Source organism: Harmonia axyridis, chromosome 1 (assembly GCF_914767665.1).
Source record: "Harmonia axyridis chromosome 1, icHarAxyr1.1, whole genome shotgun sequence".
In the NCBI taxonomy this organism is placed as follows: Eukaryota; Metazoa; Arthropoda; class Insecta; order Coleoptera; family Coccinellidae; genus Harmonia; species Harmonia axyridis.
Genome location: NC_059501.1, coordinates 18,610,858 through 18,628,886, shown reverse-complemented (window position 1 = coordinate 18,628,886; position 18,029 = coordinate 18,610,858). Strand labels below are relative to the sequence as shown.

At 36.2% G+C, this 18,029-nt stretch overlaps 1 protein-coding gene across 1 annotated transcript in view; it reads left to right on the top strand.

Annotated features, from left to right (window-relative positions):
* The window catches only part of LOC123688709, a 175,649-nt gene that overhangs the window by 117,375 nt on the left and 40,245 nt on the right, over positions 1-18,029 (top strand). The window contains exon 4 of the mRNA XM_045627340.1: positions 7,352-7,485. Within this exon, the coding sequence (XP_045483296.1) occupies positions 7,352-7,485 (134 nt within the window). The remainder of the gene's footprint in view (positions 1-7,351; positions 7,486-18,029) is intronic.

The following is an 18,029-nucleotide window of genomic DNA, read 5'->3' as shown; positions in this document are numbered from 1 at the left end:
GGCATAAAAACTACTACCCAGGTTTTTACAAATTTAATAAATTGAAATATACAAACTCTAAACAAATAATATTGAAATCAAACCTCAACTTAGACCGGTTTTTAATGAATTACTGTGCTATTAGAATGGAACCTCTTCTTCAGATTATTTTCAGCCTTCTTGACACCAGATCTTAGCAGGAAGCTGTAGTACTCCAATTCTCATTCAGCGAAGGCCAGGTATCACGCAGGTGTTCTCTCAGTTTCAGCAACTTAGTGGTTTAACGTACGTACTATTCAACTTTTATATCTCAAGGAAGTACTTCTTGATATTTTTCAATCCCAAGAGAGGTTTCTGTTGTTCCAATCCCACAGGAGGTGCTTTGAGAAAATAAACAACGTTCCTATAAGAATATGTTAACCTGAATTTACAACTCCTTCTCGGATTTCTAACCAATACATTATAAAGAAATCGTTACATTTATCATAAGATGAACCTGAGAAGATGTTTTGCTGGAATTATTGGACAACTATCTGAAATCTACCAAACCTGAAATACGTTTTTACAAGATGGATGACTTTAAAAAATCTACTGTTTCAAATTTAATCAATTCGTCGTGGTGAGATTATTACCTGTTGAATGCAAATATTCATGTCAACAGTTACCAAGAATCCGGACAATATTCCCGTCGATAAATTAAATTCTAAATCTCAAATTAAACTAGTAAATCTGCTGAAATCTGAAACGAGGTATGTATCTTCACTGAAGTCTCAATAATTATCGAAAATCTTTCAGAAAATTCTCTCTGTTTCTTTATCTAAGTACGCGCATCCGCATCGCGACCAATCGCATACGATGAATTGGCAAATTACCGCGTCTTTGAAAATTCCGGTAGCGTAATTTGAATTGAAGCGTGTAAAATCGTTGAAACATATATACATTTTAGATGGTGAAGTTTAGTATTGAGATCTAGGTCAAGTATTTTTGAATACTCAATAAAAAAACACCGTGGAATAGAGGTCCAATCCCTACAAAACCTTGTCCACTCACCTCAAAGAATCAACCTCGAAGCCATTTTTCAACAACTTCTCCTTCGGCTGTAGAGCTGTAGCCAAATCGGGTTCAAGCAACGTTCCCATCCGGTCGAATGATCAAGATATCCTTCATCCCGCACACTTTCTGCGAATTACCCGCAGGATAGCCATTTATGTAGCTAGATATGCCCGAAGGATTGCGTCCAGATACTTTTACCTCAAAGAGGCCGTGTCGAGTCGACCTTGTGCTGTGCCAAGTCGAGCGAAAGGATACGATAATATCGCTTTATGCAAATAACGGGCCTGGCCGCAGTCCGGGCCACAAAGTAAACGCAACAGGCCAAAGACCACAGCTTTAAGGCTGCAATTCCGTAATGGAAATCTAAAACTGGGACTGACCGCTGCCCATCTCATTAGGGGGCATTTGAACGTGTATAACGAGATTTGAGCAACCTGATGTTCATCGACTGTTGGATCGATTATACAGGGTGGTTCAAAAGTCTGAAAACGGTAAATTTATTTCGCGCTCGGGTGGAAAATCGGAATTCTGATACTAAAGTTTTTAGTAATTTCGCCCGAGGAATCAGATGGACCCATCAGATTTTGGACCCGAAAGGGCCTTATACGATATATGACGCCCAACTTTGAAATTTCAAATTCAAACCCATCTTTTTTATTGCAGATTCGAATTCAGCATTTTCGTCCTTTTTTAGGCTCTATGTAGCGTTTTTTGTTCAAAAATCCGGGTGCGTTCATTCAGATCAGGATGTAAAAATTCATATTCTGATACTGAGGAACTTCTCGTTGAATCGAATGAGCCCATTAGATTTCGAGTGCAAAAAAGATGAGAGGTCCAACTTTGCCTAATCTTTGCATTTATAGTGAGCAGAATATTTATTATTTTTTGTATCTACCTGCTGAAATTCAATGTTTGGCAGCTATTGCGGTCCTAGTGTCATCGGTTGTTTCACGTCGTTTGGCAAGCTTGAAGTTTGTTTTCTGAATCCCTGATATATTCAGGTATTAATCTCAATTTATTTTATGTTAACATGAAACGTTGATTCATTATGGTAGATAAGAAGTGTTTTGTTTCTGGAGAAACCCGTATATTGAGTGAATTATCGTATAAGTAATATATTTTCATTTCTAGGCACCTTATGTATATGTATAATCTGATAGTTCATGTTGAAAACAGAATTCGCTTACTTAAAATGACGTATTCTTCATTTATCTATGTTTAATACTCTGAGTTGAATTCAGAAAAACTGTTGACAGGTGGTGTCATATGGTTTTTTTCATCTAGAAACCATTCGTTATTCAAAATTGAGCTTTTGTGATTGGTGGAAATTAAGACGAGATAAATAGTCTAGATAAACAAACCGACAACAAAATCACATATAAGAGGTTATTCCGGAGGAGACCGTCACACTAGTTGAGACAGTTTCGATTCAATGTTTGGTTTATGGTTGGTGGCCTTAATTGAGACACTACAGGGTGAGTTGTGTACTCGAAAAAAATGTGCTATTCAATGGCAACATAAGAAATGCTAGATATGAACCATTGGAAAAACAGAACAGTGGTTAATGGTATCGTAGGCAAGAAGTTGTTGGAGTATGGTGAAGAATTAAGTAAAAAATGATGAAAAATTCAGTAGAGTAGCCGGAAATTAAAAAGTATCAAGACTTAACACGTAGAGCATTTATACTATGTGACAATGGAGATTTTTTTGAACAAACTTGATGGAATTATTTGAAGGTTGTAAATCATTAAAATTTCATTCTGAATAATTCAGCGATCATTGTAAATTCTAAGCTTTCTTGTTTTTCAATCAAAATTATCTGGTATATTTCTCAAAAAATTGAGTCGAATTCTGTATTGTTTTTGGCTGCTATTCTATGCGTTTTGAGAGTGAGCAGAAGTGAAAATTATCGGCAACTGAGCAATTTGACCTAGGTCGTATCATTGGATAACGTTTAGTTGACCTTTAATTCAGAGAAAATGCTAATTGTGTCAAACATCTTCTGAAGTACGGTGTCATCAATCAAGGTCTAGAGAAAGTCAAGACAAGAATGTCGTTGACCAGGAAGTAGATGGCCAAGAGAAACAAATGAGGTTTCCTGAGAGCAATGTCGAAGGAAATCGATCACATCGTGGAACCCATGTCAAATGTCCATGCGGGTGTTCTAAACGAATTGAAGTTGTGTAACACATAATTAATATGAAATACATTTGTGTTTTGGTTCTATTTTCTTAATCACTTTGGAATAGTTGATTATTCGTGCTTTTTTGGTCAACAAAACCGAGACCTTCTTGGTAAATAATATTTTGGGAGAACCCGGCTCCTCCGCCATTTTGTATATAATTGAATTAAATGATTTTGGCTGGGAATAAAGTTCTTTTCACTATTGTTAAATTCAATTCTAGTTTTTCTCCTAATAATTCAATACCTACAGATTAAAACAAAAGTTTATCTATGAACATTATCAAATCTACATAAATATTACCGGTACCGTCGCGTCGATGAGAAACAACTCATTCGACACAAACAGTGGCAATCCGAAATGAAAAATTTCCATATCGAAGCCCCACCAGATCGGAATAACGAAAAACACCCACGGGATCTCCGATACGCGTTGCCAATCGAATCGATATCGAAACTTTTCGCCGACTATAATTCCTAAACCGGTAGGTCCGGGAAATAACTTTACACGATTTCCCAATTTGCCAAAGTTGAATGCCTTCGAATTTCCATTTCATGCACCACATATCTCGAACCGGTCGAAACTTCATCCGGCCGATCTGACACATAGAAAACGGGAAACTTTTCGGACTGACCGATCCCCACCTCGGCAATTTTATAAAGTTGGCGACATTGAAACGGTTATCGACGGTCAAACTGACAAGGCTGTTTGTGGCCCAACTTTTTCGTATACTGTGTTGTATTTCTCGATCCAACGTTTAATCGTGATATATCTCGTTTCGTTCCGATTATCGGGGGAAAAGTTTTGGTCACCTCGAGCCGGATAGATTGTATCGAATCAGGTTCAAACCTTCCGATGAGAAGTTAGCTGATATGCACGTAGGTTTCGATTTGTGATAATATGTGTTTTGTAGATTTAGCTGATGCAATTATTTGATATTGAACAGGGACTATCCTAGAGAGTCAACAAATTGCAAATTTTTTCTTGAAATATTTAGAAATTCTTGTCATTCTTGCTCGTTCGGTGATGCTCGACAGTGTATGGACTCATGTACCTACTCGTATGACACTCAAGAAATACGGACTGACCAGAATTCTTGAACGCAACAAGCTTGAATTCATAGTCATCTATGCCGGTGGCAAACAGAATCCAATGATCATACACTGCGCAAAAATATTAACGCACATTATGGAAATCTCAAATTTATTCTACAACTGAAGGTGTTCTCAATGATAATTATTTTTATCAGAATTATGCATGCATATGTTATCCACTTTCAACGTTTTTCTTCAATACAGATGTTTTTCCAAGCAGATTTTGAATGTATTGGCTCCATTCTGAAATCAGTTGTTCTCGATCAATTCTAGTGATCAATAGTTTTTCTTTCGTTTGATTTTCTACACTCGATCGCTATGCAACGCGATACACGCAATTTGACTCAAGAGGAATGTGCCCAAGCGGTAGTTTTGCGAGAAGAAGGGTGGACATACACAAGAATTGCAGAAAGGTTTGGAGTTTCCCATACAAGTGTGTCCAGAATGTTGCAGCGATTCAGGGAGACAGGTATGAATGTCCAAAGACCAGGACAAGGTAGACCACGGGTAACAACTGCCATTCAAGAACGTTACTTGAGAGTTTCTTCGTTGAGACAACGGTTTGCAACCGCTCGCCTCTTTCAAAATCAGCTTGAGCAAACTCATGGGGTGCAAATTAGCACTCAGACAATAAGAAATCGCCTCAGAGAATATGATTTAAGGCCTCGTGTCGCGGCAAGAGACCCAGCTCTTACCCCAGCCCATCGAAGGGCGCGTTTGGATTTTGCGAGAGAGCATATCCATTGGGAAGAGGCTGATTGGGAAAGAGTTCTCTTCACAGATGAGGCTAGATTCTGCCTCTACCATTAGATCGACGTTCCTTTGTATACAGACGTCCACATGAAAGTTATGCTCAGTACAATTTCCTGAATACTACTGGTTTCGGGGGAGGATCGATTATGGTATGGGGTGGAATATCTTCGACTGCTCGCACAGACCTAGTGGTCGTTGATCATGTAGCTATGAATGCTGATAGGTATATAAGGAACATTCTTGAAGAGCATGTAGTGGCATTTGCCCCATATATTGCTGAAAATTTCATTTTTATGGACGACAATGCCAGACCCCATCGTGCGCGCATTGTTCAGGAGTACCTTGAAGAGGTTGAAGTCTCTCAAATGGAATGGCCAGCAAGAAGTCACGATCTCAATCCGATTGAGCAGGTTTGGGACAACCTCAATAGAAGGCTGAAAAGTTCAGAAAACCATCCAGCTACTCTTAATGACTTAGGAATCCAACTCAGAGAAATTTGAGTATGAACCGTCGTTGCCGAGCTGTAATTAACGCAAGGGGTGGAAATACCAAGTATTTAAATACTTATCAGCATTCCAGTATTTTGAAAACTGTTTATTTCTCTTCTTTCAGATAAGATTCGGTGAAATCCTGAATTTTTCTTTCTTTTAATGTGTCTTGTTTCGTTCAAAACCTTCCCGAGAGAACATAAAAAATAAGTTATAAAGTCAATGTAGAGTTAACTTTCATTAAAATTGTGATTTTCATAATGTGCGTTAATTTTTTTGCGCAGTGTATATCATTATGAATAGAACACGTAGTTGACGAAAGGACTCCATGCCAAAAAATTTTATTCTATGGAAAATGTACGAATGGCAACAAAACATCTCTCGTTTCAAAACTATAGATCGGCTATATTAATCTTGTAGTTACTCGAAAATCGGTATTTTAATCCCATCAATCAAAGATGGCGATCACGGACGTCATTTATATGTCTTGGTCATCATCTTTCTCCGCAAAGGCTCTCTTGACTTTTTCTAAACCATGCTTAATAACATCGTAATACAGAAGAAGGGTTACGGTTAAGAACATTAGTGATTTCTCCAGATGAGAAACTTTCATAATCCAATAATGCGACCTTTGTCTGAGTAACTCAGTTGTCCTTAAATTTCACATTGTCGCAATGTATGTATAACCCCAACCTCAAAACGTTGAAATGCATTACAACCAAAAAGAATCCTGAAATCATGCAAACTAATTTTTCAAGAAATATACCAGATTATTTTATTATGTTTTGATGAACCAATAAAATTCGTGAATATCCTTTAGTTACTGCGTATTGATGAGTATACCCTTGAGGGCATGGTATAATGGTTTTGGTGATTATTTCTTTATAATAATAATAATTAGTTTATTCGTAAAATTCATCATTTTCTTTGTCATCATCGGTATTTTTTTTTCTCTCATTATCGGGTGTGTATTGTCTTCATCGGTGGTAGGTACATGTTTGGGAATTTATAAACCTAATTCAGCCGGTGTTTTCTGCATTCGGGCGATTCCTGTCTAGATTAGACCAGTTAAATCTCAACTAGAATTGATCATTCTATGGAACATGTATCGATCCTCAGTTATAAGCCATGTTTTTATTTCTTTTTTGAATCTGTTCACACTTCTCAGTTCCCTGATTTTCTGCGGCACAATTGGGTAAATTCTTGAAGCTATATAGTTACAACAACGTTGTCCAATCCTTTTTCCGGTTTTTATCTTTCATAATTATTTTACTTTTCTCTAGTATTATGTTTATGCTCTTTCAATCTGATGGGTATTTTGTTCTGGTAGACATTTAAAATAATTTTTTGGGCATACATTAGTCTTATATCAAGTACCTTGGAAATTTCATATATTCGAGAACTCGAAAATGTTATTATTTTTCCATACATCACTTTCAATATACATTTTTGTGGAGTATCCAAGCTTCTCTTGTGAACATACAAAATACCTTGGAAGTCCGGTGTAAAATCGAATATTGTCTAAGCTCTTGTGATATAATAACATATAATTGAAACATCAAGTGAAACGTCAAATTTTCCATGGCTATTTTAATATTTTGAATGATATTTCAATCAATTACAATCTTAAAATCATTGAAAATTTCTGTCGAGTTGGGTCGAATATTTCAATACTTTCTTGGTGCTAGAAGTTTTCTATATTCCAGTGTTCATTTAACCGTCAACAACACACCATATGATCCTCAACTAATCTCACGAAACCTTCACGAATTATACCACTTATCAGATCCTTCTGCTTTCAGATACACCTGACGAGGACCCCACCATGTGGGTCGAGACAGACTTTCCCGAAATTGGATATTCCATACGTGGAAATTGCTCAACGCCGCCTAGCTACCCCACAGCCAATATTACATGGCTGATTAATGGAAAGAAGGTAAGATCACCTGCGCACTCGACCAACTTTTATGAGAGTTTTTGTCGATTCCATTTTTATACGGGTCTCGCGTTAGGTACAGCTGAACGTTGCATGGGATGGAATAAACGGTGGTTTACGATCGGCATTATTGCTGAAAAGGGGGTGAAAGATTATGATATGACCTTGTTCAATTTTTTCACAGTGAATGATATGGAGAAAAGTGGGTAGTTTTTGGGTGAGTGTTAAATTGAGTTAAATTTTATTATAACAAAAAGTATCCGTGGAATTATCTTGTTTTCTATGGAAAGTTATTTGCTGTTGAAAATTCTTATCATTGAATATTTAACGATGTTATGTTAAAATTAAAGAATTACTTTTCGCTCAATTAAGCCTCAATGATTACCTACTTTCAGTACAGGCTGTCAAGATGATCGATTGCAAGACTAAACAAGGTCTATAGATTTAGACAGGTTGTCTCGTAACTTTCAACCAATCAGCGTCAACCATTCTTGACGTCACTCGGTTTACACATTCAAATGAATAACATTTTATTTTAATGTAATCGTGGGTTTTCACGGATTTTTTTATTTTTATAACTATAACGGTAATGTATTTCATCGATGCAAAAATTACTCACCGGCCTTTCCATAAAAATACATTGAATTTCATAAGAATTAGATATAGAGATTAACAAATCTTTAATATGATTATTTTATAGTAAAATACTTAAGCTTATGAAATAATGATAATGTATCATATGAATAGGTGTAGTTCAATATTTCAAACGAAAACCAATTTGGGTTCAGAAAAGGTAAGTCAGCCGAGGGTGCTATGGAAGAATTGATCAAAAAGACTCTGAATGCGTTAAATGACAATAAAAAAATTTCAACAGTATTTTTAGACTTAGCTAGAGCATTCTATACGGTCTCCCTCTAACGTACTGCTCCGAAGATTCGAGCATTCCTGAGATTATTCAAAAGCTACGTGCACAACAGAATACAGTAAAAATATATTTGAAGGCTGGTGGGAAACTGAGTCTACCAGAAATTGTATATAGTGGTATCCCGCCGGGTTCGACTCTCGAACCGATATTGTTCCTTGTCTCCATGTACAGGGTGGGCAAATTTCGATGTTTTAGCACTACAACTTTTGAACCAGAGGAGATAGACAAAATCTGATACCCACTTCTCGATCTCTTTTTCTGAGAAACTAACAAGGGTAGTATTCATTTTTGGCCACCTTCTTTTGTTTTCGAGTTATAAGCGAAAATTGGAAAAATGGCGATATCGAAAAACATTTATATCTCCGCTAATACTAATGATAGAGCTCTGAAATTAAAACATTATACAGGCACTTTTTACGTAGAATCCAGTGGCGTGCTCGTATTTTCAAAAGGGTTTTTAATTACGAAGCTATGACCCAAAATTATGTTTTTTAAATGAGAACACGAGATTTTTGTGCCATTTTCTGAAAGCTTAATTTTTCCTGATTTCAAAAATATATAACATCGTATGATTCGTATCAAAATGAATAACAGAAAATGGTCAAAAACCTTTTTTTCCTTAAGAGTCTCAATATTTCTATGGTTTCAACTGTTGATGAGCCTTCCTATAACAAGAGCAGTGTCCTTCCATCAATCTGATTATTTCTATGCTTTTCACTTATTTCTACAAAATTCGAATCTATATTTATTTTATACAAATAGTTTCGAAAAGATAAACGAATTTGGAAAAAGGTTCCTAGGTAGCTTGAACACAGTTTCAAATATTCATCTATTGAAATATCGAGAAGAGGTGACGACTGCGCATTGTGCAATTGTTGTCATTATTAGGTAGAATATTATTTCTTGTTTGTCCCTTCGTAATTAAAATGTTGAGTTCAATCAGATATGCATTGTTTCATATGCTGTTTAAAATGGATTGGTACTTGTGCGTATTGATTCTGGAGACCTATGTAAATAATCTCCTGATACATGCATCTCATTACAACTCTTTCGATTGAAAAATTCGATCTTGTGGTTTCTCCGTTATTTCCAAATCAATTTTTAGATAAAAAATTTATAAAACATATCTAGATTCGAATTTTGTAGAAATAAGTGAAAAGCATAGAAATAATCAGATTAACGGAAGGACACTGCTCTTGTTATAGAAAGCTCAATTTTTCTGTGTTCATCAACAGTTGAAACCATAGAAATATTGAGACTCTTAGGTGAAAAGAAGTTTTTGGCCATTTTCTATTATTTATATTGATCCGAATCATACGATGTTATATATTTTTGAAATCAGGAAAAATTAGGCTTTCAGAAAATGGCACAAAAATTTAGTGTTCCCATTTAAAAAAACATAACTTTGGGTCATAGCTTCGTAATCAAAAACCCTTTTGAAAATACGAGCACACCACTGGATTCTACGTAAAAAAGGGCCTGTATAATGTTTTAATTTCAGAGCTCTATCATGAGTATTAGCGGAGATATAACTGTTTTTCGATTTCGCCATTTTTCCAATTTTCGCTTATAACTCGAAAACAAAAGAAGGTGGCCAAAAACGAAAACTACCCTTTTTAGTTTCTCAGAAAAAGAGATCGAGAAGTGGGTATCAGATTTTGTCTATCTCCTCTGGTTCAAAAGTTGTAGTGCTAAAACATCGAAATTTGCCCACCCTGTACAGTTTCTTGAGTATTCCAGAATTAAAAATTTTATTTCTTATGTGATTTTATTTTCGAGTAACTTATGGAATGAATTTGGTAAAAAATAAATGTAAACATTTACTACTTTCCACTGATTTTTAATTATTTACGACAATTGTTTCGCCGTCTAAGCGATGCCGATGATTTTCCACCAAGTTAGGACTGAATCAATTAAATACCAGTGACGGCTCGTGCCCTCGAGATGTGGGTCGGCCACACACACACACATATATATATATATATATATATTTTTTTTTTTTTTAAATTCACACTAGCGTGGTTATATATATATATATATATATATATATATATATAACTTATATCGATATATATATATATATATATATATATATATATATATAAATATATATAAATTTTCCCACACCCCTTATCATACTTATAACTATATAAATAAATATATATAAACAAATAGATTTCCACGTCACCCAAGAGGACGGGTTGGTTTTTTGTTTTTAATGGGAAACCTCACCTAGAATAGCCCTATTATAACCCAATATAAAAATGTAGTTCTCAAATCAATGAAAACTGAAATAAAATGAAACTCTTGAAAAAATAGAAATAATAAAATATTCAATTATCAACATAAAATATATATTTGAATAAACATAGAGAAAACCTCTCACGAAAACATATAAATAAATGTATAAAATATAAAAAAATCTTATAAAGACCACAAAAAATATTGTGGAAATGACCGCATGTATTCTGGTCGAAAATGTATGAGCTTGCTTACCCTTTATTCATTTTTATAGATCAAATCAATTCGACGATCTTTCTTTGTCGCGGAGTCATCAATTATTTTCTCGAAAAAAATGTTTCCTCTGGCTAGTTCTTTAACTAAACCTCTTTCGATTGATATCAGTGCCAGGTTATTTAAACGGTCTTGAGACATCATGTTCCTACTGAAAGATTTTATTCTTTTGAGCGCTGAAAAACTTCTTTCTACTGACGCGGATGTTGGTGGCAGGGAGAAAATCATACAAAATAACTTAGGTATATAATTCAGGAACATCGGAAACAATATTATTTGAGAAAATGAATTCCGTAATACCATTCAGCATATTTGAATTGCCGAAGATAGCATTGTCCCAGTACATGATCAGAAAATCAATACCTAACTACTATCGAACGCCATAAATAAGTTTTTTTCTGATTAAGACGTTATATCCCATAATCAACCATTCATTTGAATATATTTATTATATTTTCATGATCTGAAAATCAATAGCTACTATCGAACGGCATAAATAAGTTCTTTTCTGATTAGGACATAATGTCTCATAATTAACCATTCATTTAATTATCAAATATTTGAAATAAACTGTAAAAAGTTGCTGCTTGACGCTCTGCAATAGGATAACCGGCCAGCCGACCCTGTGTATTGGGAAGCGACCTTACATCGAGTTGTTGTGCCGTTCTACTGAGGGTCGTATTCTGGGCGTATGTCGTAGTATCTTTTCCTTTACGTAGCGCTCTCGGTAGCGCTGGTTCCGCCATCGGCTCTCGGCCGACCTAACGTGATGAGATGCTTTCAGTGATATTCCAGGAGTTGCAATTGTATAATTGTAACATTTGTGTTACATTTCAGACCTAATGTTACGGTGTTACGTACAATTCTGGAATAACTTGTTTGGGGTGATGTTACGAAAAGTAACCATTTACGATTGTGGTTTGTTACAATTTATGAAAGGGAATAACAACGCTGGATGCTTTGGAAATCGAATATTAGTTGGGTCCGAAAGAAAATATTGGCCGGTATAAGTTATATTTTTCTGTTCTGAGTGGAAATATTCATTACCGAGGGAATTTGGATATCGAAATCGATAACTCCGATTGAGTTTGAATGAATTGAATATCTAGAACTATTTTCTATTTCCTGATAATTTTTGGGTCGGCCCGGCCGACCCTGCCGACCCTGACGAGCCGTCACTGTTAAATACTTATGGAATGAAATGCGTCAAAGAAGGAAATGACTTTCGTCTTGGTCGTCCTAATCAAATTGTGAGATATAAATTTCAGTTTGGCATCTGAATCAGATGCAGAAATATAGGTATTCCAACATTTTCCAACAAGAACATGAGTAGAATAATTGAATCAAAACAACTTCCCCTTTATCTTGGTTCACACAAAATCCCCTCCCAGAGGTGAGACTTACTTCAGGTCATAAACCGGAATGACTGATTTACAACAACCTCTGAGCTCCAATACAAAGAATACCAAAAACGATACCGGCGATCTATCAATATTCGAACGCGAGTTATCAATTAACAGGCCCAGGTATAACATGGTAAAACACATTCTTTTGGCAAAATTCGATTTTATTATTCAACATAGTTGCCTTCGAGGGCGATACAGCGATTAAGCGATCTTCCAACTTTTCGATACCATTTTTGTAGTACGATATGTCCTTCACTTCAAAATTGGCCTCAGTTTCGGCGATTACTTCTTCATCTGAAACAGAACTCTTTCTCGTTCAAGTGAGGCTGTTTTTTAACGATTTCATCTTTCAAACAATACACTAACGCTATGTAATGATCGCTGTTGATGGTCTGTCCGTTTTGGAGCTAATCAATGAATATTATACCTTCCGCATACCAAAATACTAATGCTATAACCTTGCCAGCTGACTGTTTTGTTTCTCCTCGCATTAGATTCGGTTCATCGTGTGCAGTCCTCTCAGCTGACTGTTGATTGGACTCCGGAGTGAAATGATGGAACCATGTTTCATCCATTGTCACAAATCGACGCGAAAATTCAGGTTTATTGTACTTAAACAGCTTCAAACACTGCTAAGAATCATTACCACGTTGTTGCTTTTGATAGATTGTGGGCTCGCGTGGCACTCATTATGCACATAGCGTTCTCATGTACAAATATTCGTGAATGATATGATGTAAACGTTCAGATGATATCTTCACAATGTCTGCTTTCTTGATCAACTTCACTTCACGGTCATTCAAAATTATTTTGTGAACTTTTTTGATTTTTTCGTCGGTTACAGCCTCTTTTGGGCGTTCACTGCGTTCGCCGTCTTCGGTGCTCATTCCACTACGTTTAAACTTAGCATACCAGTAGATGATCGTTGATTTTCCTGGACGCCGGAAACTCTTTGTCAAGCCAAGATTTTGCTTTAACTGTATTTTTTCCCTTCAAAAAGCAAAATTTTATCAGTACACGAAATTTTTTTTTCCCCATCTTTTTTCAATTAATAATAGTAGCTTTATTCACAACGCAATATTTCGCAGACTAATGGTCTGACTGCTGTCAAATTTTGACACTTATCGTTTGAAAGTTGGCACTTACTAAAGATAGATAGATAGATAATTTATTCGTCATTCACTCGATACAAGAGTATTGACACGTCATAAAATTACAATTAAAATGTAATAGAATTGGATTGTAAAAAAAAATAATTCCACATGTACAGTCAATATGATCAAATACAATATACAATAAATATAATATTATATACAAAGTCTTCAACAAAATTACCCGTACATAAAACAGCAAACATTTTCTTAATTAAATAACATATAACATGATATTTCAAATATATCATATGGATTTAATACTAGCACCGCCATCTTTGCATCAGATCGGGGACTTTTCAATTGGCCTAATAGTTATTACTCTAGTGCAGTATCTAGCATTGTCCATCATCAGGGCTGCATCCCAATATGCGCCTAGGCTAAGACTTGCATCGACTGCTTGATCTTAACTGCACATCGGAACCGGCGTCGATAATTTGCCTCACCACCTTCCAGAATTGCATTACCGGCAATTGTCCCAATTAATTTCCACCCCCCCCCCCTTCATCTGCCTCTCTGAAGTCATGTATATTCCAACGGACCGATGACGGTCTCAATTGATTCGGCAGAATACTACTCATTAGGGGCATCTAGCTATCGTGCCCCGGAAACCGTAGACTCGGTCAATAATTAATCAAGGTGTTCGCTCTCCGGTCGACTTGATTGCATGTGCAAATTGGTGTCTATTTTCCTTTATGCCGTTATCGGGATAGGATTCGGGGAGGTTGACCGCGAGTTTTGATCGTAGGGGCTTGTATTATTACTCAGGTTACTGGGGTGAAGTCGGGTTAGGTTATGTTTGCACTGTTCGAGTTATAATTGTATAGAATCTATACGTCCTATGAACAATTCAACCATCGTCCAAACTTTTGTCGAAATAGCTTTTTGCATGTAACTCGGTAACAAACTAGTATTATATTAGATGTAGTAAAATGAAATATATTATTTTACGAAAAAATGGATTTAGTTATATGTATCTCGAGTTGTGTTGATGAGATTTCGTACTATAAAAACTTTCATAAGGGTTTTGTGATTAGGTGACTCAGTTTAGTGTGTTGAACACTAGCAAAAAGAAAATACGCTATATTTAATTTTTTTTCATCGATACGGATGACAATGAAAGCTAGGCGACTGAAAATGTGAATTGTGTTTATGGTCCTGATACTGTAATATACATGGTGTTTCCTAAACATGCGGCAACAATTCAGGGGGTTGTTCCTTGGACTATTCTAAGAATATTTTGTCCTTTGATGATTTTTGAAAAACCTATTTGTTTCGAAGATATAGGGGAAACAAAATTTCAGATAATAACATTTTATTATGAAAAATTACATGAAAATTCAACTCAACCTACAAAAACTGTTGAAAATGACCACCTCTAGCCAGCATACAAGCATCCAATCTTCTCCTCATTGACTGCCGAACCCTTTCAAAAACACAAAACGAATTCAAATGAAAACCGTGTTTAATCTGTATTCCTTTACCATCTGCACTTATCAATTTTTAGTCAAAAAACTGGCCGTTTTTAGTAATTGGAATGTTGTTAAACAAATTTAAAAATAAATTGTACCTACTTAGTAAACACAGTGCGGTACGCATTTTTATTTAAACTATTATTAATTTTAAAAATATGAAAAATGTTGTTCGCCCTGTATCTTCGAAACAAAGAGGTTTTTCAAAAATCATCCAAGGACAAAACATGCTTTAAATAGTCCAAGGAACAACCCCCTGAATTTTTGCCGCATGTTTAGGAAACACCCTGTATAATCACGCTCCATTTTGGTTTCGTCGAATCCGTCGAGGTAATTTCGATGTCAAAGATGCACCACGCACTGGATGAACAATTGTCGAAACTGTCAATAAAATCATGGACACTGTCAAGTGTGAACAAAATGTAAGCACTGTTTTGATTGCTCAAGTGCTGAGCATTGCACAAATAACCGTTTTGAACCATTCGCATAAGTCTGGTTTCAAGGCTCGATGTATGGGTACCACACGAGTAAACGCAATTCCATCTGCGAATCGCTGTTGAAAAGGCAGGGAAGTATCTAATATGAGCTGCTCCCCTACGCTATTACTGTTAACTCGGAACTGTACTGTCAACAATTGGATTATCTGAAGGAAGCAATCGCATAGATAGAGTCGCGAAATGATTTTAGAGTAGTCAAGCCATAATATGACCTCTGCTGATTTTATTCGAAAACATTAATTTTAGTTTTCGAATAAGAGTTGGGGTCTACGATCAAAAAAAGTGTTCTTTTATTTTCAAACGCATGACCTAAATCTTTTAAATGATTCTTGGAAGTGAACAACTTCTTTGATGTTCTTTTATCCTTTTCTAGAATTACCTCCTAGTTTGTCAAATTTTAATCATAGGGCAATCATTGCAATTCATTTTCTTCATTGATTTTATATTCATTTCATTTGATGAAAAACTTCTGGATATTGTGTAGTTAAATGTGCTTTTCAAGTATTTAGCAATTTTATAATAATAATAATAAAAAAAAAGATAAAGAACTTGTGGCGACAAAAAGCAATTTGACATATTATCTGTGTCTAGCTGAAATTGTCGTCACAATACTTGATATAAATGTACCTATATTAGTGTAACATTGGTCTCTCGTGGTACTTGTGCATACAACTTTCTCATTCATAGGATTCTCAGAAAGATACAATAGAGAATATCTTTCCCCGAACCCAATTAGTGTGTATGCACCATGATACCATTCCGCAGGCATACAACTTAGAGAATAAGAAGAGGAAGAAGAAATTCACGGTGTAGAATATGATTGGATGTTTGTAACTCAGGTATAAAGCTGGAAAAAGGGAAGTTCAGTGAAATGAGTTACGAGGTGATGACCAGTTGAATTAGTAGTGTTCAAGGATGTTTCCCAGTGGTGTACCACAATAAAGTTCTCATCTGCGTCCATCAGTGTTTTAATAATCCCCACGAAAACGAGATATCCCAAAAACTAAGTAAACAATAATTAAGATATAAGTAATAAAGAATCAAATCAGATATATGAGTCGACTTGCAATGATTGCCGTAAAATGCATATTGGACATACATAAAGATCTTTCAAGAAGGGAATATAAGAACTTCGGAGAAGTTTTACATCGGTAGAGCTCATTCTCATTATATGCGAGTCATTTAGAAGTAATTGCCAACATATCACCGATCTGTAGTCATGACAAATATAAAAATCGTTTCAACTAGTATATGGCGAATTGAACGCATTTCTTTTTTCAGAATACAATGAAAAAAAACAAAAAGCCTACATTCACACAATGGATTCAATTAAGTTCTGAATGAAGAAAGCTATGCCGCACCTTGTAGTTCGATTAACTAGTCCCAAAATGTTTAAAGATCCAGTTGCTACACCGATCATTTTAATGCACCTTCCTCAAAATCAATGCATCGTACGCATGACCACTCTCTAGCCTACCTAAACATAAACACCAATAGCAGCAACGACGGGGACGCACTCGACAATGCAGCCAACATCAAAACCCACTCGCAAACGCTCGATCATCATGGCCTGTACACGAACCGCCATCAATTCGATTTGTTAATTAATTACCAGCCACTTGAATCGGCAAACGCAAAAGCAAGTATGCAACAATTAAAACGACAAACGCAATTGCCGTCATAAATCCAAATTTAATAATGGCGCGCCCGGCAAGGCACCATACATCGTGCCACTTTAATAATAACTAATGAATCGGATGCACGGAGTTATGGAGTCGAATGCCGAATATTTTCGGTTATAAATTCAGTCTGGCGGTGATGAATGAACGAGTTGAAACCTTGTATATTGTGTGTCAAACGCGGGTCTCGAAATTACTCCCGCCGTCATATCAGGGCAATACGTTCGGCCCTGGCTTTAGATTAATGGCGGCGTTACACGATGAATGCCAAAGCGGGCGCTGGGACCTACGAGAAATTACCTTAGGGGTACAATGCGGACGAGTCGTCTCTCGAAATTTGTATCTATCAGTGGTGAATTGTCGCGGTGATGGTAGGCTGTCGACGGTCCATTTGCGAATTTGAAATATCAACGAGGAAATGAAGTGGCAGTATTCGGTTTGAAGATCCCTCCTTCGTATTTGTGGGAACCGTACATTCATGACGAATCATCAAAGTTGCAATATAATATCTGAGTAGTGATGAACGCTAATAACATTTTCTTCTTTGGCAAGTCTTTCTCGATCCAAATGTTGTAGTTGCGATCTCTCTCAAGGGATTACGGTGTTTCGTCCCAAGATCGCTGGTGGACTCATCAGGTGGGCTATCCATCGATCTCTGCACAAGACACACCGTCGTGAAGAGGTAGCTCTGCACAAATTCGTGGATTCTTTATTAACCCACCGACGCCTTACTAGAGAGTGACGCGAAACCAGCAACTCCACCTCTTGGGCATGCTGAGTCACTACACTTCTACCCTGCCCATTCATAATTCATAAGTAAATATGGGCTACTGTAATATGTGATGTTACCAGATACTTTTGTTGTTTCTCTTTGAGAAATTGGCGGTCAACAAACCACAA